Source organism: Myotis daubentonii, chromosome 21 (assembly GCF_963259705.1).
Source record: "Myotis daubentonii chromosome 21, mMyoDau2.1, whole genome shotgun sequence".
Classification (NCBI taxonomy): Eukaryota; Metazoa; Chordata; class Mammalia; order Chiroptera; family Vespertilionidae; genus Myotis; species Myotis daubentonii.
Window position 1 is genome coordinate 15,866,966 of NC_081860.1, and position 23,442 is coordinate 15,890,407.

The following is a 23,442-nucleotide window of genomic DNA, read 5'->3' on the forward strand; positions in this document are numbered from 1 at the left end:
CTTTTAAAGGCCAATGGAGTTCCTGTAGGTAAAGCTGTCTTCCCAAACCTTCAGAGACTCCAAACTGAGAAAGTCCGGCGGCCTCAGCCCAGCACCAGGCCGACCCCTCCCAAGGCCGGCTGTCTGTCCCCCCAGCTCCCCTGCCCTGCCCTCCAGGTGCTGGAGCAAGCACTTCCTCTCGGCCTGGCTGCATCTGTCCTCGCTGCACCTCCAGCCTGAAGTGCCCCCTGCCCCTCCCCCATGCAGACCTGTCCCCCAGCTCCCCTAAGCCCAGCCCAGCCCTCTGCACCGTCCTGTACCTGCTGTCACCTCCACCTTCCCCTCTCCGACCCTCCGAAGCGCCGACCCTGCCCATCATGGACAGCCAGCCGGCCTCCTGTCCTGGGTTAGGACCCGCTCCCAGGCCACCCCCACCTCTCCCGCCCCTGCCCTTCCCCCAACCCAGAGCAAAAGTTTGACTAAAGCTCAGTGTCTCTGCTTTTATAAATCTCTGCGTTTTAATGATGGCTTCAAGGCTGAGGGGAGAGAGGACCATTAAACTCACTGAATAAGTTAATGGGGCAGAGAGAATCTATCTCGGAGCTACCCCAGGCTATTTTCCTCTGGAGCTAAAGCCTGAATAAGCAAAAAGGAAAAATTAAAGCCGGAGCGCAGACCGCCGATAAATAGCCCCGTGTAATCTCCCCGCGCCCGGGACTCCGGCTGCGGGACTACAGCACAGGGCCCGGAACACTGGGCACGGAGCTCCTGCAGCGGCCAGGCCTCACCTGCCCCATGCCCTCCCTCCCAGCCAGGCAGAGCCATCGCGGCTCCTCTCCGGCTGCGGCCCCCTAGACGTCACGGTGAGAAGCTGGGTCCCACAAACCTTAGCACAGGAAACAGGCATCCCCAGAGGAAGACCCCAAGACCCGCCAACCCCCCAACTGTGGAGACCCCTTCCAGACGGCTCCTGTCCCCTGCTGTCAGCTGCCCACATGCCTGGGGCTCCCTTCCCGCTGCACAAACGGACGACCGATCTACAGCCTGGGGTTTCTCCTGCCTGGACAGCGCCGCCTCTTCAGAAATCTCTTCTCCCCCCCCCCCTTCCTCCTCCACCCCCCCTTCCTCCTCCTCCTCCTCCCCTGCTCCTCCTCCTTCCCCCCCTCCTTCCCGCCCCCCACACCCCGCTCCCCCTCCCCGACCTCCCCGCTCCCCTGGGCCCATTTCCCTGCTTCTCCAAGGAGAACCCGGGCCTCCTCCGGACAAACGAGGGCCGTAAGGCAGAGCTCCTGTCGGTGAAGGCTGAGTCCCACTAGACAGGTGTTTACTCTTTAATATTTAAACATGGCAATTAAATCTCTGAATAAACAGATACACTTTAGCAGGTGGCCCCCCTGAGTCAGAGGTGCTTTCTGCCACCACGCACCTCAGGCCCTGGAGCCGGGGCCAGGCCTCCCTCATGGGCCGCGGACACCAGGCCAGGCAGCCTGGACTTCCGGCCGCGGGGTGATGGACACACCCCGGTCCAACCGCCTGTGCCCTCTGGGCCCCAGGGCTCCCTCCCGGCTCCTGTCAACATGCGCTCCCCATCACACGTTCATTCATCCGCGCGTTGGCTCAGCACTGACTTAGCCAGACACAGGCTGAGCCTGGAAGACAAGGTCAACAGGACTGACCCCGAGCCCCAACCAGACTCGCAGCGAACTCAGGAGGCAGCTGCCAGGCCTGGTCCCTCCCGGCTTCCGGGGCAGAATGAACTCCTGCTCCTCAGAGGTCCTCCTGCTGCCGGCTCCCTTCCTTCTCCAGGAGCAGGGCGGCCGCAGGGCAGGCTCACACTGCCCCACCCTCGTAGCAAGACCAGGAAGTAACCCTGTGAGCCCTAAACTCTCCCCCAGAACCTGAAGGTCGGAAGCTTCCAGAAGCGAACGGTCCGTGGCCCAGCGAGGTCCGGTGCTGACACCCCGACCATCTCGCCAGGAGCCCGGGATGGGGACACAGGCCGGAGCCCTGCCTCCCGCTGCCTTGCCGGTCGTCCTCGCAGTAAAAGCTTTTCTTTCCTCAAGCCCGTCCCTGGCACTGGCTCCCATGCATGTGGGGGGAGCTCTGTGCTTGCTGGGAGCAGCAGCCTCCCCCGCGTCTGCCCTCCGACGTGGCCAACGCCTGCTCATCCTCGGGGACCTGCTCCGAGGCCCCCCTGGGTGAGCGCCTCCCAGGGAGCCCCACCACCGTGTGCACCCATCACTTCAGACGTCAATGGAATCATCTGTTCAGAAGGAAAGCCTTCCGGCCTCCTAGGTCCTCGGGAATGCAGTCCCACCCCACCCCCCACGGCCTGCAAGGCCTGCTGACCTCTCACCTCTCAACCTCACCACTGCCTTGCACACCCCACTTCACCCCCAAACTCTCCCACCGGCCCCTCCTCAGAGGTGCTGTGTTGCTGGAAACCTCTACCTCCACCCACTGAGGCCCGGCCTGAAACTTCACATCTCGCACATCGTGACATCCCCACAGGGAGGAACAGCGCCCCCCCGTCCGTGGCTCTGGGGGGGCAGGTCCAGGCCGGCTCAGTGCAGCCCCGGACTGTGGAGGAATAAGTGGGCGCTGGTCTGGGGCCTCCCTGCACCCGTGTCTGAGCACTCCGCGAGCAGGGGGAGCTGAGGATCCGGGCTGCTGTCTGGCATCCGTCTGTCTGTCCGTCCGTCCACTGCACACGGGACGCAGCCCTGAGCCCTGAGAGGGGCCGCGTGACCAGGGTGGATGGAGAAGTTGGAGAAAGCAGCCCAGCCCAGGCCAGAGAGCACCTGCCCAGGGCCCCGCCTGACCCCTGCTGGGAGCACCACCTGCCCCCTGACCTGATGTCACGGCGCCAGAGAGAACAGGGGGCCCGGGACCAGGATGTCCTTGGGCTGGGGACACAGGGGTGCCCCGAGAAGCCAGCGCCTGCTTTCCTGCCTGCTCAGCCCGGCCTGGGCAAGACGCAGCGTCACAGTGGAAACCCCGAGGGCTTTGAGTCAGCCAGTCCCAGCTCCGCCACCTCCCACCCGTGACCTTGAGCAAGTGGCATGGCCCCTGTGCCTCTCCGCTTCCTCCAGCAGGGCCCGTGCCTGCACAGGAAGCCGGTGCATGGGCCTACCTCATCCAGGTGCCTCCAGACCAGGCCTGGCGTGCCAACGGGTGCAGCCACTTTGGCAAAAGACCTGGCGGTGTTTTGTAAGGTGAGTTAAGAATGTGTCCCACAGCCCACCGGCCGGCCAAGCAGGTGTGCCCCCGGCACCCTCAGTTGGAGGCACTAAAGCCTGAACGAAATTAAGCTCTGATGGACTTCCGCGGGCGTCTGCCCCCGGGAAGTCAGCGAAAGACTCCAATTTCAGCCGACGTGCATATCGTTTCGTCTTCTGATTCTTACGAGCTTAACTGTCTCTCCCCCCGGCCCCACCCCCAACATTCCTCAGCCCAGTGCCTGCGAATGGGCCTGCACTGGAGGCAGGGTCTTCACAGGGTGAGGGGTAGAGTGAAGTCAGTGGGGTCGCCCTGAGCAACATGACGGGTGACTTTGTAAGCACGCACGGACGAGGACACAGACACGCACGGACGGACGAGGACACAGACACACACAGAGGAGCGCCCGCGTGAGGAGGGACAGGCCGCCGCCACCCACAAGCCCAGGGGAGCAGCAGCCAGCCCCGCTCACACCTTGACCTTGGACTTCCGGGCCCCAGAACTGACAGGGACCCACGTCTGCTGTTGAGGCCGCTGTGACTGCGGCTTTTTGTGACGGGAGCCCCTCGCCAACTAACACAATGACTTCACGTGGTTTTTATTTTTCTCAACTGCCAATCTGAAGGGTATGGTCATCTTTTGATTGCTTAAGGCTAACGTTTCATTTTAGTGGAGAAAAACAAAGGGTTCTATACGAACGCCTTATTTCCCCATCACCTGGCAGGAACGCACAGCTCCACTTTGTCATAAGCTGGGATCTCGCAGAAAAAGAGAGGGAACAGACGCAGATAAAGGCCGGTGCTCCTTCCTGATGGCCGCCCCCCTCCCCGGGGCGACCATGAAATTGCTTTGTATCCAGACCATGATTTTATCTTATTACTATATATCTGTGTCCATAAACAATGCATTATATTTGTCACTGTGTTTTTTAAACTACACATATAATATGTCATCCTGAAACTTGCTTTTCCGTTATCAGTACCATGTTTTCAAAATACAGCCGTGTCACTACACAGACTAGTTACACCGTAACTGCCGCACACCCTCCTACCGACCCACCCAGTTCCGTCTCTTCCTCTCCCGGGGGTGTGAGCTCGTCCCAGCCGCTTGTGCACGTTGCAAAGGGCGTGGGGCCGTGGGCGCTGCAGCCGGCCTGGGTCTGAGCCCGAACCGCGCCCTTCGCACTGTGGCCTGGGGCAAGTCCTTTCGTCGTTTGGACTCAATTTCCTCGTCTGTGAAGTGAGAGCCGCCCGTCCTGTCCTATGACCCGGTTAGATGAGACGCTACATAAACTCCCTGGACCATATTAAGTGCTCAGTGAACAGCAGCGCCGTCACTCTGTGCTCCGGAGACTGGGAAGCTAGAACAGTCGTGACACGTGGGCCTGGACAACAAAGAGCACCTCAGAGGTGGGCTGGGGTGACAGGGAGGGCCCCGGTGAGCAGAGAGAAGGCCAGGGGGTGGAAGCCCAGCCGGTGTGGCTCAGTGGTTGAGCATCCACCTATGAACCAGGAGGTCAGGGTTCCATTCCCGGTCAGGGCACAGGCCCGGGTTGCGGGCTCATCCCCAGTAGGGGGCGTGCAGTAGGCAGCCGATCCATGATTCTCACTCATCATTGAGGTTTCTATCCCTCCCTCTCCCTTCCTCTCTGAAAGCAATGAAACTTTAAAAAGTATTTAATAACAAAAAGACTGAGGGTGGGAAATGCCTGGGAAGGTGTCCGTGTGGCTGGGGCAGAGGATTCCCGTGGGGGATGCAGGGCGGCAAGGCTCCGGAGAGAGGCCCACAGCCCGCCAGGGCGGGGCGAGCCTGATGCTAAGGAGCTGGCGCCACACACAGCGCGTGGGCGGAACTCCAGAAGCTCTCCCTGGACTGGGTGCTGACTGCCAGGGAGGCAGGTGAGGACAGCCACCGGAAGGGCGCAGGGCGGAGCCCCAAGAGCAGAGCACCCCTGACCAGAGTCCAGGCCGCAGCAGCCCTGAGCCAGTGACGGGCAGAGGAGGGCAGGCAGCCCAGCAAGCCCCTGGGATGGGCCGCGGCCTGCAGCCAGGACTGGGGGAGGGGGAGGGGGGAAGGCGGACGCAGGAGGGTGACCAGTCACTTCTGGGGGGACAGGAAAGGACATGGGACCAGAGTCAGGGAGGGAGGAGGCCACGCTTCCCCCACGCAGCTCCCCAGGCCAGGGCACGGCTCTCAGGGCGCTGTCCCTGCCAGGCCCAGCAGGCCCACCGCTGGCGGGCAGTCAGGGCCCTGGGCCTGGCCTGCAGCACCCCGTGGAGCCAGTCACCTGGGCATGAGCCTGTCCCCGGCTCCTCTACCCCCACATCACCTCGGGGGGAACTTTCTCCCAGGAACTGGGGGGTGGGGGCTGTGGGGAGCTGGCTGCCCCTCAGCACACCTGGCCTGCCCCACCCCGCCAGGAGGTAGACTCCCACAAGCAGGGGCCAGGTGACAAGAGAAAGGGGCTGGCCTTACACGTCCCAGAAGTCGAGGGAGAGTTCGTCAGACCTCATCTGTCTGGCTCCCGATGCTCTCCCACCTCCCCCAGACGGGGCCAGCCCTTCGCAGGCTCCCAATAAACACGCCGAGTCCACGCAGAGGCAGAGACGTGACGAGCGCCCCGGGAAGACGAGCGCTCGCGAACATGCTGCTCCTGGCTCGCCGCCCTCCGGCTGCCGGGGCTCCCCTCCCATCAGGGCCTGCCCCCCGGCTTCATGTCCATCAGAAAGGGGCGGAGGGCTTCCCCTCCAATGCTAGGGGGCCTCCCGTGGGCACGGCCAGGCCAATGGGTCAGCCTCTGGCCAGAGCCACCCCCCTGAGAGCAACTCCTCCATAGTGACTGGGAGGCGGACTGGGGACCGGTACATGCAGACTTTCTGAGTCTCCATATAGAAAAACTGTGCCCTCTCCACTTCTAGGAAGCCATGTTTCCATATGTAAATACATTTCTCTTTAAACCTCACACTGGATACATTTTCTAAAATCCTGCCCCTGTGCCTTGCGGGCGTGGCTCAGTGGTTGAGTATCGACCTATGAACCAGGAGGTCAGGGTTCGATTCCTGGTCAGAGCTCATGCCCGGGTTGTGGGCTCCATCCCCAGTAGGGGGCGTGCAGGAGGCAGCCGATCCATGATTCTCTCTCATCATGGATGTTTCTATCTCTTTCCCTCTCCCTTCCTCTCTCTGAAATCAATTTTTTAAAAAAGCTTCCATTAGAAGAAGTTACAAAATAAGTAAAATAAATCCTGCCCCTGCTTTCCTGAGGCAGCCTCAGCGTAGGTCCTGTGTGCAGTGCCGCCACCCGGCTTGCCTGTGAGCTCCAAGAGGGAGGCCCTGCCTCTCCCTCTCTCAGCTGGTTTCCCAGGACCCAGGGCGGTGCCAGCACATGGCCGGCGCCCCGGGCGAGGGTGAGAGGCCTCACTGCTCCTCTCCAGGCCCAGCCAGGGCCTCTGCTCATCCTGCCCAATCCTCCAGCTGCTGGGATGGGCCTTGCCAGGCAGGGAGGCCGGCGGCCAGACACCTGGCACCCACAGCCCAGGTCCAGATGCGGCTCAGCAGCCACCGTGGGCTGAACACGCTGCTCGCCAGGCCCCGCTAGCTGTCTGCTCCGCACTTGGAAGACAGTCCTTTGCAAAATGAGACACGGGGGCCTCCCCTCCAGCACCTGCCCCAGGAACGGGAGCCGGACGTCCCCAAAGGACAGCAGGGAGCGCTCCGGCCATAGGCCCCCTGACCTGGAAGTCAGGCATGCTTCCACCTGCCCCTTCCGGCCAGGGGCTGAGGGCCCTGCCACCCCTCCACTGCCCCCCCTCACAGCCCCTCAGGGAATACACTACACCCTCCCTGCGCCCCGCCCCCCCCATTCCGCATGCTATTTCCCACGGGGTGTCTTGGCGCCGCATTGGTAGGATGACTGCCACTCAAGGGTGGCAGGGCCTCGGAAACCCAATCTGGAGCAAGGCTGGCCCTGATACCGGCCTGGGCCTGAGCCTGAGCCAGCGCATCTGCCCAGACTCCCTGGTCTCAGGTGGTTAACGAAGAGGCTGCATGAGATGGGGAGCCAGGGACACCCCAACTGCAGCCTCAGGGCCACACCTCCACCGAGAGGGGCCCCCTCTTCTCTGGGCTGCAGCTTCTGTGCAAGGAAGGCCGGAAGCTCTGCAGGCAGGTCTCACTGTCTCCACTTCCCACGGATCCCCACACGCAACAAGCACAGTGGGCGAAGGCTGTGAAGCGAAGTGGGCACTCGGGTCCCAGCTGGAGGAGCCCGCCCAGTCAGCCAGCCAACCAGCCCATTTCCCAGATGAACACACTGAGGATCAGAGGTCTGGAGCCTCTTGGCTGAGGCCCAGCTGAGAGATGAGGGACCAAAGTCCCTCGCAAAGAGCAGCATCCCAGGATGCACCACGGGTCTGGCTGTTGGAGGCGGGATTGGGTGGCTTTGGTAAAGTCAGTCGCTTGCATGTGTGTGTTCTGCAGTTACGACCTCAGCCATTGGTCCAGACAACAAACATCCCAGCGGCCACCACCAATCACACTGAGCCCTCAGGGACTCATCTCTAGCCACTCGCATCTGAAGGAAAGAGGAATGTGACTGACAGAGCCTCTGAGGCCAATATCCCCTGACAGATTCAGTGTCATGTGCCCCAACAATACCCAACAAAGCCCGCCACCCCGCCACCAGGTCTGCATGCACTGCTGTTCTCCATTCCGGCCACTGGGGGTCACTGCTGCCCCCAACGAACCAGAACCATAGAGTGTGTACTGGGGAGGGAAGTGAGCCCATCCGGCCAAGGGGATCCCACAAATATCTCCTGTGCTCTGCCCTAACTTCTTCCAGAAGGAAACAGCTGGTCAACCATGGAGTATCCATCACCTTCCAGACACTTTCCACACATCATGTCATTCAATCCCTGCAGCAACACCTCCCAGTAACAGCATGCTTTGCAGGTGAAGAAAGTGAGACTGGAGAAACCAAGCAACTGACTCAACGTTCAGAAAAACCAGCAAGGAGCAGGGCAAGGATTGGAACCCAAGTTTGATGCCAAATCCCATGGCTTTTTGCTCCAATGTGACCTCCTTTGAGATAGTAGGCTCCGTGCTATGGCTCTGGTGAAATCAAGTTGGCTTGCGATGGCCTTCAGAGAGGCTGGCATCTGGGTAGAAACCACCTGCTGCTCAAAGGCCCAATCACAATGGGACAGGCCACACAGCACCTCCCTCCCTGCAGAAGGCATGGTCTAGTGCCCTCTTGTGGCTGAATATGGAACTGCAATGAATGGGCATGGAAGGCTTAGGATGGATGAGACTTAGAAGTGAGCGCTTCCCACTGGATTCCCAGACTCTGTCCCCGGGCTGGTCCTGCAGCCCCATCTGTAGCTGCTAGGCTTGGTCAGTCACAGCAGCCAGAAGGGAATCAGCTAGTGAATGGTGACCAGGGTGACAGCAGTAGAACCACGTGGACAACATCTGTAAGGGGTGGGTGCTACCGAGTTATCCTGCACCGAGATGCCCGGCATCCACACCCCCGGGGCAGAGAGTGGGGAAGGTGGGCAGCAGGCGGATCTGCCCGGGACACTCTGCCACTTGGGACCCAATGAGTCCATCAGTGGGAGCCGTAACTATCTCCCTGTTCTTCCAGCTGACATGTGTCTTGGCTACTTTGCCGCCTCTTTCAAATACACACCATCTCGGTCCTTCTGCTGGTCCCCTCAGCTTTGGCTCAGGTGCTGGCTCTCTTGGCATAACTGCCCCTAATCCATTCTTCAAGGGCCCAGTGGCTTGCAGGCACTGTCGTGCCCGTCACGGCATCTCTGGGAGCAGAGATGGGGTCTGGGGAGGTAGGAGACAGCACTCGCCTCTGAGAGACGCCCGCCATGGCCCTTGCCACTCTGGCCTCCGTGCACCCACCAGGCCAGGCACCTCCCCCCGTCTCACTGAACTCTGGGAGGATGGACATAGCCCGCCTGACTCTTCAGATGAAGAAACCGAGGCTCAGAGAAGCTAAGTCACTTGCTTAAACTCACACAGGGGTGGAGCCAGGATTTAAACCGAGGGCTGTTTGGCCAAAGAAACCACTATTATTACCACAACACTGAGCGCGTGCATTCTCATCAAAACCTTACAATAAGCCTGTATGATTCTTTCTCCATTTTTCAGGTGAGAAAGCTGTCCCCAGAAGAGCAGCCAGTGCAGGTTCCCAGCGCGTTACGAGGACAACTGTGATCTCGAGTTTTATGTAGCAATTGCCAACAGGCAAGGTCATACACGCAAATGACCTCTGGCTCAGCAGGAAGGAAAAGTCAGCTGTGTCCATGCAGTTTAGGGTGCCTGTCACCGCCCTCAAAAAAGCTGCTCAGTGGAGGAAGAGGCAAGAGAAGGGCCTGGGTTGCCCCTCAGGACAGAATTGAGGGCCCTGCCCGCTAAGCTCAACCCCACACAAAGGCAGCAGGCCCCGCCTCCGAGGCTGATAACAGCGCTAGTGGCACTACTAGGCTCATCCGGGAACCACTAGGGCACGGACCAAGTCAACACCTGGAAGTGACTGAAAGAGCCGCAGAGGAAGCAGGCGTGCGTAAGCGGCCAGGCCGGGCCGCGAGCTGGCTTGCAGGCACTGTCGTGCCCGTCACGGCATCTCTGGGAGCAGAGATGGGGTCTGGGGAGGTAGGAGACAGCACTATACTCTCAGGTCTGGGAAATACCAGGACCTGGTGTTTACTGAACAGCTACTCGGTATCCAGTCATTCCCACTTGGCATGGGGGACAGGGGACAGGAGCGGTGAGAGACGCCCCGCCCCCCCCCCCCAGGCCAGGATATCCAATAGGGCCTGCGGCAGTTTATAGAGCCTGTTTCTTCCAGGACACGGACCCCACAGTGCAACCCTTGGTCCACGTCTCTGAGTCCCCATCAGGGCTGGTCCTCCTGGGCGGGAACTGTGTCCCAGTCAGCCCACTCCATTACCCACGGCCACATCCTGATCCCTCCCGCGCTGCGGAGACAGGAGGTGGGCAGAGAGCGCTCCAGGCCGCCTCCTGGAGGCTCATGTCTGGGAGACTCACACCCTGGGCTGCAGATGCTGAGGCAGGGCCCGCCGGGGAGCGCTGACCCTCTGCTCAGCTGGGCCCAGGAGAGGCTCTGAAAGCCGGGCCACCTGCACACACCTCACCAGGCTAGTGTGACACCCCGCTCCAGCTGGCCAGCCAGCCGCTCTCGTGCGCAGCGCTGCCCTCTGGTGGCCGCCGTGGGTCTGGACCGCCTTGGCAGGCAAGAAGCCAAAGGCTTAGGGTTTGTTTACAAGACCTCAGAGGTGATGCGCGCCCAGCAGACCGCACTTGTGCGTGCACAGGGCGCAGTTTACAGTGGAGGCAGCGGATTAGCGCTGCGAGTCTACGCTCACTTTCCTGTTTCTCGCTCTTAGCAGGAGGCGGAGCGCTCCCTTCCCGCCTCTGGGAGAACCCAAATCCCTCAGCGCTGGAGCAGAGGCAGGGTAGGGGCAGGACCCACGCCCCCTGGGGAGCCAGGCCCAGTGCCCGTCTGCCTCCTGCCAGAACTCCCCCCACCCCTCCTGGGCCGCAGGTCTCCCCTCCATAAAACTGGGTTTGGCTCCAATGATTTCTGAGCCCCTTTCCAAATCTGATGATTTCTGCTTCAATGCCTTGACTCTCTTCCTCACTCAGAAACACTCCCAGACTGCTAGCAATGGACACAACCGACATGGGCCCAGGCGCATGTCACCTCACTGATCTGAGAGCGCCCTGCGCCATTCAGACCCCCCCCCCCCCCCGCAGAAGGGGAAACTGAGGCCAGGGAGGTTCCATGGTATGGCGAGCCCACTCACCCCGCAAGCAGCACCCAAAATGGGGTGAGCCCACTAATGCCTGCCCTGTTTGCTGGGGCCTCGGGCTCTCTCCACGGGGACAGCTCACTCCTGTGATGAGAGCTGGCGGCTTCCATGAGCAAGGGGAGAGGGGAGGGGAGGGGAAGAGATGGGGCCAAGGGGAGGAGGAGCTGCTCAATGGAGGAGGAGGCAAGAGAAGGGCCTGGAGAATTACCATTGGCCCTTCAGCACTTCACACACCCTCCTGCTCTGCACCGGAGGCAGCCCAGAACCCCAAACTCTACCTGGAGAAGCCACCCAGCCCCCCCGCTCTCCCGTCCACCTCTCCATGCTGCTGACCGCGCCTCGGCCCCACGTGGAGCTGGCCGGGACCCAGCGCCGGCCTCCTGCGTCCCCGCCAGCCTCCACTGGCACCTGGTCTCCTGGGGGCCTGCCCTGCCCTCCGAGGCCAGGGTGCCACGGGTTGGTCACGGAGGCCTGGGAAGAGGCTTGGCCGAGACAGACCTTGGGGGAGGCGACTGTCGGGAACAGGCCAGGAGGAGAGCCCAGAGCCTCCCCCACGGCCGGGAGCCCGGCTGGGACTGCTGGCCAGCACGGCTTGGCCAACACCTTACCCATCATTATCGCGTCTGCCTCCCCTCCAACCCCAGCCAGGCAGCTCTCACCTAGGGGACTGAATGTCACCCACTGGCCCTTCATGCACACCTTTAATTTACTAAGACAGCACGGCCGTCGTGTGTCTGTGAGTGTGTGTGTCTGTGTGTACAACACTATACATGACTACGCACAAGGCGATACAGCTTCACGTTAAACGTCAGACGGCTCTGCCGTTCACCGGCTGCATGAAATAAGGCAAACTCCACCTCTGGACTCGGTGTCCCTGTCTGTAAAATGGGGCTAATAACAGTATCTCTCATGGGGTTGGTGTGACGCCATAACGAGGCATGACCGCTAAAGTGCCTGGAACGGTGTCTGGAACAGAGCAAGTGCTCACAGAGGCAGGTTATTACCAGTGACCGTGCGCTGCCGGCTTCCTCTTTGCGGCATGACACATGCCCGACCTTCAGGGCTCTGCTGGGAGGTGGCTGTGACCGCCCTCACCTTACAGGTCAGGACCGGGGTCCCCAGAAGGAAGGGGTGTGGACAGCTGGGAGGAGCTGCTGGGGAAACTGCTGTCGGTCTGGGGAAGGAATCCTGAGTCTCCCACCACCCAGCCCCCAGGAAACTTTGGACCGGATGACCCAGGTGGGGACAGCGTGGGGTGGGGAGCAGAGGGGAGGCTGGAGGGAGGACGGCGCCAGGCCCGCAGGCTCCAGCCCCGATGTGAGCAGCGCTCCGCGGAGGCTCGCCCAGTGGATTTGTAATTGGCGTGGGCTGCCAGCGCGCATAGTTGCTGCCTCTGGGGACCCTGGATTTGGAAACATCGCCCCAGAGGGAGACACAGTCGTGGGCGAGGCACTGGCTTTGACAGGGAGCCCAGAACGGGCACCAGAGCAGAGTAGGAGAGGGCAGCGCCCACCCCTGGGAAACGAGGTCTTCTAGCTCGGGGGGGGGGGGGGGGGGGGGCAGAAAAGCCCCGCCCCTCTCTGGGCCTCTCCTGGGACACGGAACTGCAGCGGTCCCTCCAGCTCTGCATCCTGGCGAGCCCCACAAATGTGGGGACCCCTGGGGCTTCTCATGGCTCCACTGGGCACCCCCCTTCCACTCTGGCCCCACCAGAGCCCTCGCTCTTGCTGACCAATCACAGACGAGGGGCCACCCACCTGCCCGGGCCCTGACATCCATCGGTACCAGGGTGGAGGTGGGGAAGGCTCAGGGGGTGACGATGACCTGCCCCGATGGCTCACTGGCCACCACCTCCCCTCAGGCCGCGCCTGACCCCCTGCCAGCCGCTGCGCCGTCCCCACAGCCCTCGCAGGGGCTCTTCACAGAAGGGTGCCCGCGGGGGAAAGGACTTTCCGGGGGCAGCATCTGCCTTCCTCCCGAGCGGCAGGTGTCCTGCCAGAGAGAGGGTGGAGGGGACAGACCAGAGAAGCCCTAAGAGAGGGGGAGCCCCGAGACCCTTCTCGGTCTTTCCGTTGGTGGCCACGCAACTCCAGCACCGGGACTCCAACGCTGGGCTTTGTTCTGTTTGGTGTCGGTAACATGGGGCTGCTCATCCGGCCTACGGACCTCCAGCAGCTGTCCCAAGTCAACTCAAGGACCGTAAGCTGGAAAGCATGGTGGGCATGAACGCTGGGTGGGCCCGGGGATGACGAATCTGCTACGCAGGGGCCAAAGGCAGGGTCCTGAGCAGATGGGCAGACCGGCTGCGAGAAGTAGCCTGCCCCCTGGGAACTAGGGGGCCTCAGGAACCGATTGGGAGCAGAGATCCGCTGTGCCACCAGCCTGAGCCCCCTCACGTCACCTGCTCCCCCTCCCAACTCATCAACCCCCTGGAAACAGCCAGGGGGAGCCAGGGCCTCCGGGCTGGCCTCTCCCATCGCCACCCATCTCCCTCTCAAGCTCAGACCTTCCCAGCACACAGCGGCACCAAGCTCTTTGATTACGTATTCCTCGGCAATGAAACATTTATCTCGCAACCCCAAAGCACTCATATTTATTAAATCACGGCGTGTGTATCTGCAGTCCATACGTTAAATATTGAACATCCCTTCTCCTAGGCAGGGATGATGTGAAAGAGAAGTTCTGGCACTTTCTTCCCACGCCCAGCCACTGGCTGAGGCTCTGCAGACACCCAGCCCTGGGCTCGGGGTGAATGGGGAGCCGGGAAGCTGGTGTCCATGAATGTCCCGGCTCAGAAGGGCGAGTCGGCTCCTGGGGCTCACACAGGTTAGTGAGTGGAGCCAGGGGTGCTGTGTCCCAGCCCTTCCCCGAATCCCACTCTGCCACCCCCACTGGAGGCCCGAGGGGTCCCGGAACAAGCCATTCAACGGAGGAGCACAGGCAGCGGGAGATGCCACAGCACCGGCAGGGCCATCGCCCGGGAGGGCCACACACGCCCCACGAGCCAGCGGGCGGGGGCCGGCCCGTCCCTACAGGCAGGGCAGGTGGAGCGTGTGCCAGGGGATGGCACCAGGCCCCTCCCTTCTTCACAGCCACTCAGGCGGCGGGAGGGCATCAGGCGCCTGGCAGGGCCCTGAGCGCCTCCGGGCTCACAGCACTCAGCCTCGGGTCAGGCGGGTGGTTCTGCCCGGGGCTGTCACGTGCTCGGGCCCGGTGCTGCTGGGCTGAGCCCTGGGCCCTCAGGAGACTGACCCTGGCTTTCAGGGCGAAGGCTCTGGCTCCAGCGAGGCCTCCAGGCACCATCCCAGGGCCTCTGGGGCCCACGCTCCCCAACTTCCATCCCAAAGTCCCTCTTTCCCGGGCAGTGTCCCCGCCCCCTTCCTAAGCTCTCCTCAAAGGCCCCCCACCCCCACCTCAGCCTCCGTCCCTCAGGCCTGCCCCCAATCCTGGGGCTCCTGACTAAGGCCCCACATGCCGTCTGCGTCCCAGCTCTCAGTGGTAACCGTCAAGGCTGGCTGTGCCCTAGGTCCCTGGAGAGGCTGAGGGTCCAGGCGCCTGTGCTCCGAAGGACCCTCCACCCAACCAGGGGACGGCCCGCGGCGAGGGCGGCCAACACCAGGGACGCTGCAGTGGCTGGGGGGAGGCCCGCGGGTGACCACGAGCACCAGCCAAGAGCCCGGAAGCCAACCCCAAGAACACCCAAGCCAGCGGCGCCATCTTCTCCCCCATCTCCCTTCTAGCGGTCAAAGGGTGCGCCACTCCCGCCCAGCTCCCAGCAGGCCGGCCCAGGAGAGGGCCCAGACAGCCACCTCCAGCCACCACCCTCCTGCCTTTGTGACGTCAGGGCCTGGCTGGGCGCGGCTGCGCGTGGACCCTTCTAGTAAGGTCACCGTGTGTCAGAAGTCCCCGGGCACAGGGACCGGCCTCCTCAACACCCAGAGGCCGGAAGGGAGGGCGCTGGAGCCGCCGGGCTCTGGGAGGGGCGGAGGTGCGACCCACACTCTGCCCTGATGCCTGGCAGCTGATTTCCTTCTGATACTCATGGGGGGGGGGGGGCTCCCCATCAGAGGAGCCTCCAATGGGTACAGAGGAGCCACACCACACCCTCCGAGAGGAGGGACCACAGCCCCAAGATCAGGAGGGTGGAGCATGGAGGGCACCCCCTGTGACACCCAGAGCTCAGGCAGATGGAAGGCTGGGAGACCCCTGGTTCTTCATCTCTGGCAGCACCAGGCTCCTCTCCAGCAAGGCCCCTTCCCTGCCCAGAGGGCTCGCTCTGCCCTAATCCCCTCCTTCCCACTGCTCCCAAGGGCAGCTCCACAGAGTGGGGTGCCAGGCTCCAGAGCTGGGCAGACAGAGGGCTGAGCCTGGCTCCCCACGGGGCTGGGTGCCCCAGGGGAAGTCACTGGGCCGCCCTGAGCCTCACTCCCCCGGGGGTGGAGCAGGGATGGGGACATCGGCTTCCCAGGGTCTGCATGCCCCCCCCTCCGCCTCCTCCGCCTCTGGGCCTGAAGGCAGGGCCCTTCCCCAGCTTCAGTCAATACCAGCCATAGACATAACAGGGCACTGGGGAGGAGAGGGGTGGGGCAGGGGCCTCCGACCCACGACCTCTGACCTCCCCCCCCCCCACCCGCCAGTCTTCGGAGCGCCTATGAGAACCCAGCTCCCTGGCTCTTAGGTGTCGGGTGGGTTTCGGGAAAGGAGTGCTGACTGAGTGCAGAGTTCTAGCCCCAAAACAAGGATGGGGACACAGACAGAGGGGCCTCCAATCCACTCCCGCCCCGTCCCCCAGATGCCCTCTGGGGTCCTCCTGTGGCGAAGGGGATGAGAGGCTGCCATCACCAGCCTTCCCAGCATCCCCATCTCGGACCCTCTGCCTAGAAAGACCACGTGAACTCTCCCCAGCGAACTGCGCCCCCAGCCTCAGCTTCAGAGGAGCGACAGCTCTATGTGGCTCTCAGGCGCCTACGCGATGGTGGCCACCCACTGACTTCCCACAGACACACACGGCCGTGGAGCAGGGAACCAGCCGCATGAGCTCCTGGGCTCCCAGGAAACCCTCCCTGGGCACCTGGGGCCCCTGGGCCCCCACAGCCCCCTGGAAATCCCTAGGTTCAGCCCGAGCCCCGAGACCCATTCCCAAGCTCCCCCAGCTCCACTCACACACAGCCCTGAGCGCACGTCCAACTCAGAGATCCCAACCAAATGGCTCAGACCCTCCTGCCTCCCTGGGAAGCTGAGTGCCTGGCCTGCAGGACGGGAGAGGACAGTTGGGTCCGGTCTGTTTTTCCTGCCCTCCCCCCCCCCCCTTGCTGTTTATCATGTCCTCTCCAGCCAGCCCGGGCCTGAAGGTGGTGAGGGGCTGAACGGCTCAGCCGAGATATGGGCCAGGCTTGTACACTCCCCTCGAATTGCTGGCTGCGAGAACGCCAGCAGAGACTCCATTAGCCGAGAGGGCTGGCGGGCTTGGGAGCGCGAGGGCTGCAATTCCTCCTGGCTTTGCAGCCCCATCACGCTGGGCTCAGGCACAGGGAGGGCTGGCGCCAGGGAGAGCAGCGCCAATGGCAGATTCGTCACCCCCCCACCCCACCCCAGTCCTCCAAACGCCTTCTCAGACTCCAGTGCGAACCCTTCCCAGCATCCCACCCACTTCACCAGTCCCCAAGGGGTGGGACCTTGGGAGGAGACAGGCCAGAGCTCCCTCCTGAACCATCCGAGGGCCATCCCCACCCTTCTCTGGTGGCCAGAAGGGAGGGGGTCACCTGGCCAGGTCAGGGGAAGAAAAGATGGGCAGGCTCCCTGAACCCCAAGTTCCTTCTCCCTGCCCAGGCTTCCCGCCCCTTCCCTGCCAAGGAAAAATAACCCGAAAAGAACAGGCCACCACAGGTCTCACTTATGGGGGGCAGAACCACGCAAACGCAGGTCAGAGTTCAATTTCCAAATAAACACATCTGCACGATCACATCAGAACCGCCGGCTGCAAAACAAGCAAGCCCTCGCTTGCCTTCACCATCCTCACTCCCAGTCCGGAGCTGTTCTTCAAGCCCAACAGGGCGATCTGTGGGCGCCCAGATGCAGAGGAGGGGAAGCGGGGAGGGGTCTGGGAATGCCCAAAACGGGGTTGGGGAGGACAGGCAGAAGGCAGGCAAGGGTGGGCGTCCATGACGGCCTGGCCCTGTCCAAAGTCTCGCCCCACCCCCCAGCAGCCAGCTCTCAACTTGTTTACTTGTCAGCGTGTTTTGCTCTTTCGAAAAGGAAACAGTTAAACCTCTTGGCCGGATGGCCGGCAGCCCCTGTCACCTCCCCTCAGGCTCAGCACCGCTGTCCCTGCCACCACCGCCACGGCTGCCAGGGACTCGAACCTCCTCTACTTTATTCTACTTGAGCGTGGCCAAACTGTTGCTATTTAGTGGGGGGAAAGAACCCGACTGGCACCCTGGAAACCAGCCGCAGCGGGTGGGAGGGGGGCGGGCTGCCCCCCCATCCTCCCTGGCGGGGGTCTTCTCCCGGGAGGCGCACAGGCACCACGGACCAGCCTGGACAGGGCCAGTCACCTGCATACGCAGCCCGGCGCATCTCCGAGCCAGAGCGAGCCTGAAGCGCGCTGGGGGCGGCGAGCGCAGGGCCGGCCCCAGCCTTGGGCGGCCGAGCTACAGAGCGAGAGGGAGCGCGGGCGGCAGGGGAGGCGGCCGGGAGCGGCGCCTGACTTACATGGAAGTGATGTTCCTGGAGATGTCCGTGATGTTGATGCTGGCGTTCCCGGTGCTGTTCCCCGAATCCTGCCCTTCCAGGAGGGGGAAGAGGTTCCCATCGTCCGGCCGCCGGCAATTGATCTCCGTCTTGCTGCAGACACAATTCGCCGGGCACGCCAACACGGAGCCCACATAGTCCAGCCAGACGCTGCCCAGCAAGAAAATCCGCCAGAAACTACACTTGGCTGGGCAAAGAGAGACATCCATCTCCGATCGCTGCTTCTAAAAGAGAGGAGGAGGAGAGGAGAGGGGGTTGGGGTGGGGGCAGTGGGGAGAGCTGGGTGGGGGGGTAGGAAACAAAGACGGCGAGGGAGGGGGGAGGGGAGGGGGCCTCTGCCTTTGAAACGCCGTGCGATCAGATGCAAAATCCTTCAGCGTCTGAAACCATCGCGCCGCCGCCGCCGCTGCGCTGCCGCCGCTGCTACTGCCGCCGCCGGGTGGGAGCCGCGGGGAGCGCCTAGAGGCTCGGTCTGCCTGGCATGGTGGCCGGCTGGGCGCTCGCGGCTCTCCGGGTCCGGGGGCTCGGGAAGCGAGCCGCGCTCGCCGACTCCGAGACTTTGCAGGGTTGCAACAGACGGTGAGGAGGCAAAAAAAAAAAAAGGAAACGGAAAAAAAATGGTGCTAAAGTCACCAAGTCCCACCTACTGGGCAGAATTAAAACGGACACACCTGCAAGATACACACACTCACACACTCACACAGACACAGCGCCCGGCCGGGGAAGGGGAAGGAGAAGGAGGAGGAGGAGGAGGAGGAGGAGGATGCCGCGAGCTGCCGCAGCCCCGCGGAGGGTTCGCCGCGCCTGCAGAAATGTGCAAGTGCTCCGAGCCTGACGAAACGCACGGGTTCTCGGAGCGTCTTCCTCGGCGCCCTCCCTCTCCCCTCCCTCCTCCCCTCCCCTCCCCACTCGCGGCCTCCTCCCCCCGCCCCCCGCCCGGGCTGGGAGCGGCAGGAGAGCGGAATCTCCCCCTCCCTCCCTCTCCCCGCCCGTCCTCTCCCCTCCTCCCTCCCCACCCACCCACCCACTCGCCGGCTCGCGTCCGCACCGCCACCCGCAGCCGCGCGCCCGCTCCACGCCTCGCGGCCCGGCGCCCGCTCGGCGCAGCCCCAGGGGCCCGAGACGAAGGGGAAAAGTTGCAGTTGGGATTGCGAGGGTCTGGCCGGGGGAGGAGGAGTTGGCCGGCTGGCTGCGCGATGCGGAAAGGCGCGCTCCTTTCCACTTTTTGGCCCTCGCGCTGCCCGGTTTCGCTGCAATCCCGACCGCGGGAGGAAGGGACGTGAACGAGGCCGAGGTGACCGGGGAGCGCTCCGGAGCCTGGGTGGGGGGCACAGGCTCGCTGGCCGCGACAGGGCGAGCGGGAGCGCAGAGGATGCCCGGGAGAGGCGCCCGGAGCCAGGAGGAGGGCTGCGGACGCTTGGTCCTCCGGCTCAATGACACTCCTTTCCGGGATCGAGAGGCAGAGGCGGGAGCCGGGTCGGCTGGGAGGGGGCGGCGGGGCACGCCCCGTGGGTGCCTCCGTGCCCCCTGCGCCTATGGGCGGTGGAGTGTGCGTTCGGCCTTGGGCAGGCGGGGAGCGAGCGCAGGAAGGGCCGCCCGAGCGCCCAGGTGGCCCGGGCGAGCCCTGCGAGCGAGAGGCAGCGGGGGAAATTGAGATGCAAGGGGCATCGCTGCCAGCGCCAGGCCAGCCCTGCCGGAGGCCGGCTTCTGGGCTGGGCTCTCCTCTGGGGCGCGCTGCTCCGGCTGCGGGGTGAGGGGCGGGCGGGCTGCTTTCCCCGGATTCGGGGTGGGGGTGCAGCACCTCCTTCCTCCCCTCCCACCCAAGCACCCCTTCCTGGTAGAGGCGCAAAGCAGGTGCAGCCGACCTCTGACTGGAGCTCAGGTCCCCACGGGAGAGGAAGGAGTCCCTACTTTCTGTCTCGGTCGGGATTTGATTTGATTTGATTTGATTTGATTTTTTAAATAAAACGTCACCATGCCGAGGGTGAGAGCTGTGTGCTGAGAAGCCGGAGCTGGCGGGGAAGGAGAAGAAAGGGTTAGGGAGCCCGGCAGGCAGACACATACAGCATTCATTCAGGGGAGAAGAAAGCGGCGGCGAGGGCAGGCGAGGAAAGAAGACCCGGAATTCACTGCTTTCAGCCTCTGAAAGGTCCTCCCGCCCCCTGCGGATTCCGATGCAGGTCATGCAACTTGCAGGCGGGATGGGGGAGGGGGCACGCGGTGCCGCCCGCCCAGGCCAACCACAGCCAGGCCTGGCGCCTGCGAGCGGCACTGTCGCCCAGAGAACTTGGGGGGAAGGAAAGGGAGAGAACGTGCCTATAAAAGGCAGTGTCCCGGCTCCCCCTTGCATTCTGCCTTCCCTTGGCCCCATGAGACTTCTCCCCCAGTTGCCAGTATGGCCTGGTCCCCACACTGGCGTGTTGCCCTCCCACCAGCAGGAGGGGACAGAGAGTGGAGACCTCCTCAGACTCTCAAACCAGTTCCTACTGGCCCTCGGCCAATCCGATCCCCTCAGTCCACTGGGCATCTCCTTACCATTGCCAGGGCCACTCTGGGACTGGCTCTGGGATACCTGAGAGTCAGGGAAACTGAGCCACTAGGGCTTTAGCTCGGCCCCTCAGGAGGTGGCAGGTGGCAGCTGGGACACACAGGGAACCTCTCAGGCCACTCCAGGGAGGTGCCAAGAGGCAGGGAAGGCCAGGTGGACTGCCCAGCATCGGGTCTCCAGCCTGGATGCCCAGCACACTTCTTTTGAAAGTGAAAAGTGACTTTTAACATTCCCAGCAGAGAAAGGGAGGTGTCCGTAACTCAGAACCAATAAAGCCTTTAAACCCCCTCGGAGAGGAGACAGCAGAACCACACAGGCTGTGCAGCAGGGGCCTGGTGGCACAAGACGGCGCTCACCCTGACAGTGAAACGGGACGGAGATGGGATGTTGCTGATGCTGGAGCCCGGAGCCTGAGCAGGAAGTGGCAGCTGGCAGGGAGGGGGCCCTCGTTAAGGGAGAGGATGGCCTGGGCACGGGCAGGCGGGTCACGGAGGCCTTCCCGGGCCTCAGCCTCCATGTCTGTGAAATGCCAGCAAGGCCCTCTGCCCAGCAGCACCCCGTCCAGAAAGCCTGTTAGAAACGCAGCATCCCCGGCCCCCACCCGGCCCACCAACCCAGAAGGCCCGTGTCAGCACCTCCCCAGGTGCCTCGTGGCCGTGCTGCGGTCGGAAATGTACTGAAATGGCGCCCAAAGTCGACTAGTCCCCCGCAGCTGAACAGTCCCTGGTTCCCCAGTGACCTGGGCGAGGGATGCTGCTGAGAAGAGAGGAGGCACCCGCGGTGTGAAGTCTCAGAACACTGACCAGTGAGGCCGGAATAAACTGGGCGCTGCGACACCAGGACTTTGTGAAAAGCAGGCCCGTGAGTGTCACTGCCGCGCAAGGTGCTGGCCTGCCCGGGACACACACCTGTGAGAGGCCAGGCTGCGTGAAGAAGAGAACGAACGTCTCCCGCATAGACACCCTCCTGGTCAGCAGGGGCCGGGGTAGCTTGTCTCCTTGGAAAGAATGCCCTGGTGGCCCCCGGAGACTTACGTCATCGCAGTGCCCTTCTCTGGGTCCTTGGCCAGGCGTGGGGAGCGGACGCCCACCCATGAAGGACAGTCAAGCCCCCAGGTGGTCCCAAGCAGCAGGGAAATCCACCCACAGAGGCCCGGCTCCGGAGCCTGACTCGTCCCGAGATCTCAGACACACACCTGCCAGAGCTAGAGCTGTGGGGGGGTCAGGGCCCCTCCTCTCGCTGAGCGATCCTGCCTGCTGGGCGTGTCTGGGGGGCTGGGGCCCTCCCAGTGACGCTGCCAGGTGAGCCTGATCCTATGCACCCCGAATGACAGATTGACAGAGGCTCTGGGCTAGAAAGGACTCCCAAGGTCAAAGACCCACCACCCCACTTGCTGCAGGCACCCCTCACCAGCACCCCAAGCTCGCAGCCCAGGCTCCCACTCTGTCCGCACACAGCCCCACTCCCTGGTCGCCCTCAGTCTGAAATAATGCAGCCAGCCCCCTGAAGCTTCCGCTCAGGGTACGAGTGCTGGCACGGAGCAGCCCAGGGAAAAGTCCACTAGGAGGCTGCCACCTCCCGTCTTCTCCGAGAATCAGTCCCTCCCTTGCGCCAAAGCACAGCTCGCGGGTCCTCCCCTCTGGTCAGTGGCCAAGCCTTCAGGTTTGTCAATGGCCCTGAGAGTGTGACTTGAAGCCTCGCAGCTTTCAGAGGCTCTGAGCTGGGGACACGGGAGCAGGCAGCTGGAACGGGACCGAACGTGGTTCCAGGGAACACGCCCACTGTCTGGACGCCCCCCCCCCCCAATGGTGTCTGAGCCTGGGCAAGGCACTTACCGCTCTGTGCCTCGGTTTCCCCACCTGCACACTTGGGACTCGAGAGTCTCTAACGCACGAGGTTGTTGGGAGGGGAGGCAGTAAAGCGCTTTGAACAGGGCCTGACACCAGAGGCTGTCCTGCCCCCGCCAGGAAACCCAGCATCGGTGTCCACCAGCAGCCAAGCACGCGGCCGCACTGAGCTGGTCGCACAGAGAGCAGCACCCCTGGGCAAGTCCATGCTTCCAGCTGGGCCAGGCAGGCGCAGCCTCTGCCCACGGATATGCTCAGGCTCAGCTCTTAGACGTGAGGTCCTGGGGAAGTCAGCCCCAGGCCCAGGCCCTGGCTGGGGTATGTCTCCGCTGAGAAGCAACCCTCTGCCTTCCTGCTTCCCTGGCCAGCTCCTTGCTCCTCCTGGGCCTCCCTGGGGCACCGTCCCTGCTGCGGCCCTGCTGGCTGGGAGCTGCTGGACTGGCAGGAGTTCCACAGGGTCCCGGGCCCCAGGGGCAGGGCATGGGGGCTTCAGCGTGGGGCCACGGGCCTCCTGCTGAGAGGAGGGTCCAGGGCAGACCTCTGGTTTCAGGAATAAAACGAAATTGCGGGAAATCACGGGGCTTCTGGGGAGGGAAGGGGAGTCCCCAGAAGGCAAACAGAGAGGCCTCCTGCAGCAGCACTGACGGGTGGGGGGGCCACTCCCACAGCCCCCCTCCGTCAGACACGCCCCACGCCTCCTGCCCAGCTGAGCTCTCCAGTCACCTCACGCCCGCTCTGCACAATCCTCAGACATGTGCCTGGTCACTGACAGAGGACAGCGGGGACAAGGGCCTTCATGGGCCGGGGAGGAGGCTAAGGTTGGTAAGGCGGGGCAGAGGCGTGCGTGTGCCTTCCTGACTCCCAGGTTTTAAGATGTAAGTTCCCTGTCTCAGTGGTTGAGTGTCAACCTATGAACCAGGAGGTCAGGGTTCAATTCCCAGTCAGGGCCCATGCCCCCGTGGCAGGCGTGACCCCCAGTAGGCAGCGTGCAGGAGGCAGCTGATCCATGATTCTCTCTCATCATGGATGTTTCTCCTTCTCCCTTCCTCTCTGAAATCAACAAAAATATATTTTTAAAAATAATAAAAAATTAAAATGAAATAAAGTGTAAGTTCCCTGAGGACAAGGCCCTGGCCTGTCTCCCTGGCAGAGTCCCTGGCCCTGTAAACAGCCCTGAGAAGGCGGCCGGCGCTCTGCACGTGCTCCTTAAGCCCCTGCGCGCTTGACCCCTCAGCAGTTGCAAAGAAGGCTCAGTG

The 23,442-nt window shown here is 62.9% G+C and overlaps 1 protein-coding gene across 5 annotated transcripts in view; it reads right to left on the bottom strand.

The window, feature by feature from the left end:
• The window catches only part of NTRK3 (neurotrophic receptor tyrosine kinase 3), a 213,838-nt gene extending 195,123 nt beyond the window's left edge, over nucleotides 1-18,715 (bottom strand). Inside the window, exons 1-2 of one of the 5 annotated variants that reach the window (XM_059678133.1) lie at nucleotides 18,131-18,715; nucleotides 17,753-18,015 (exon numbers count right to left, since the gene is read on the bottom strand). In XM_059678133.1, coding sequence (XP_059534116.1) covers nucleotides 17,753-18,000 — 248 coding nt within the window. In that variant the 5' untranslated portion in view covers nucleotides 18,001-18,015; nucleotides 18,131-18,715. The remainder of the gene's footprint in view (nucleotides 1-17,752; nucleotides 18,016-18,130) is intronic. The other 4 variants (XM_059678129.1, XM_059678130.1, XM_059678132.1 and 1 more) reach the window with 4 other exon arrangements.
• Between the last annotated feature and the right edge of the window lie 4,727 nt (nucleotides 18,716-23,442).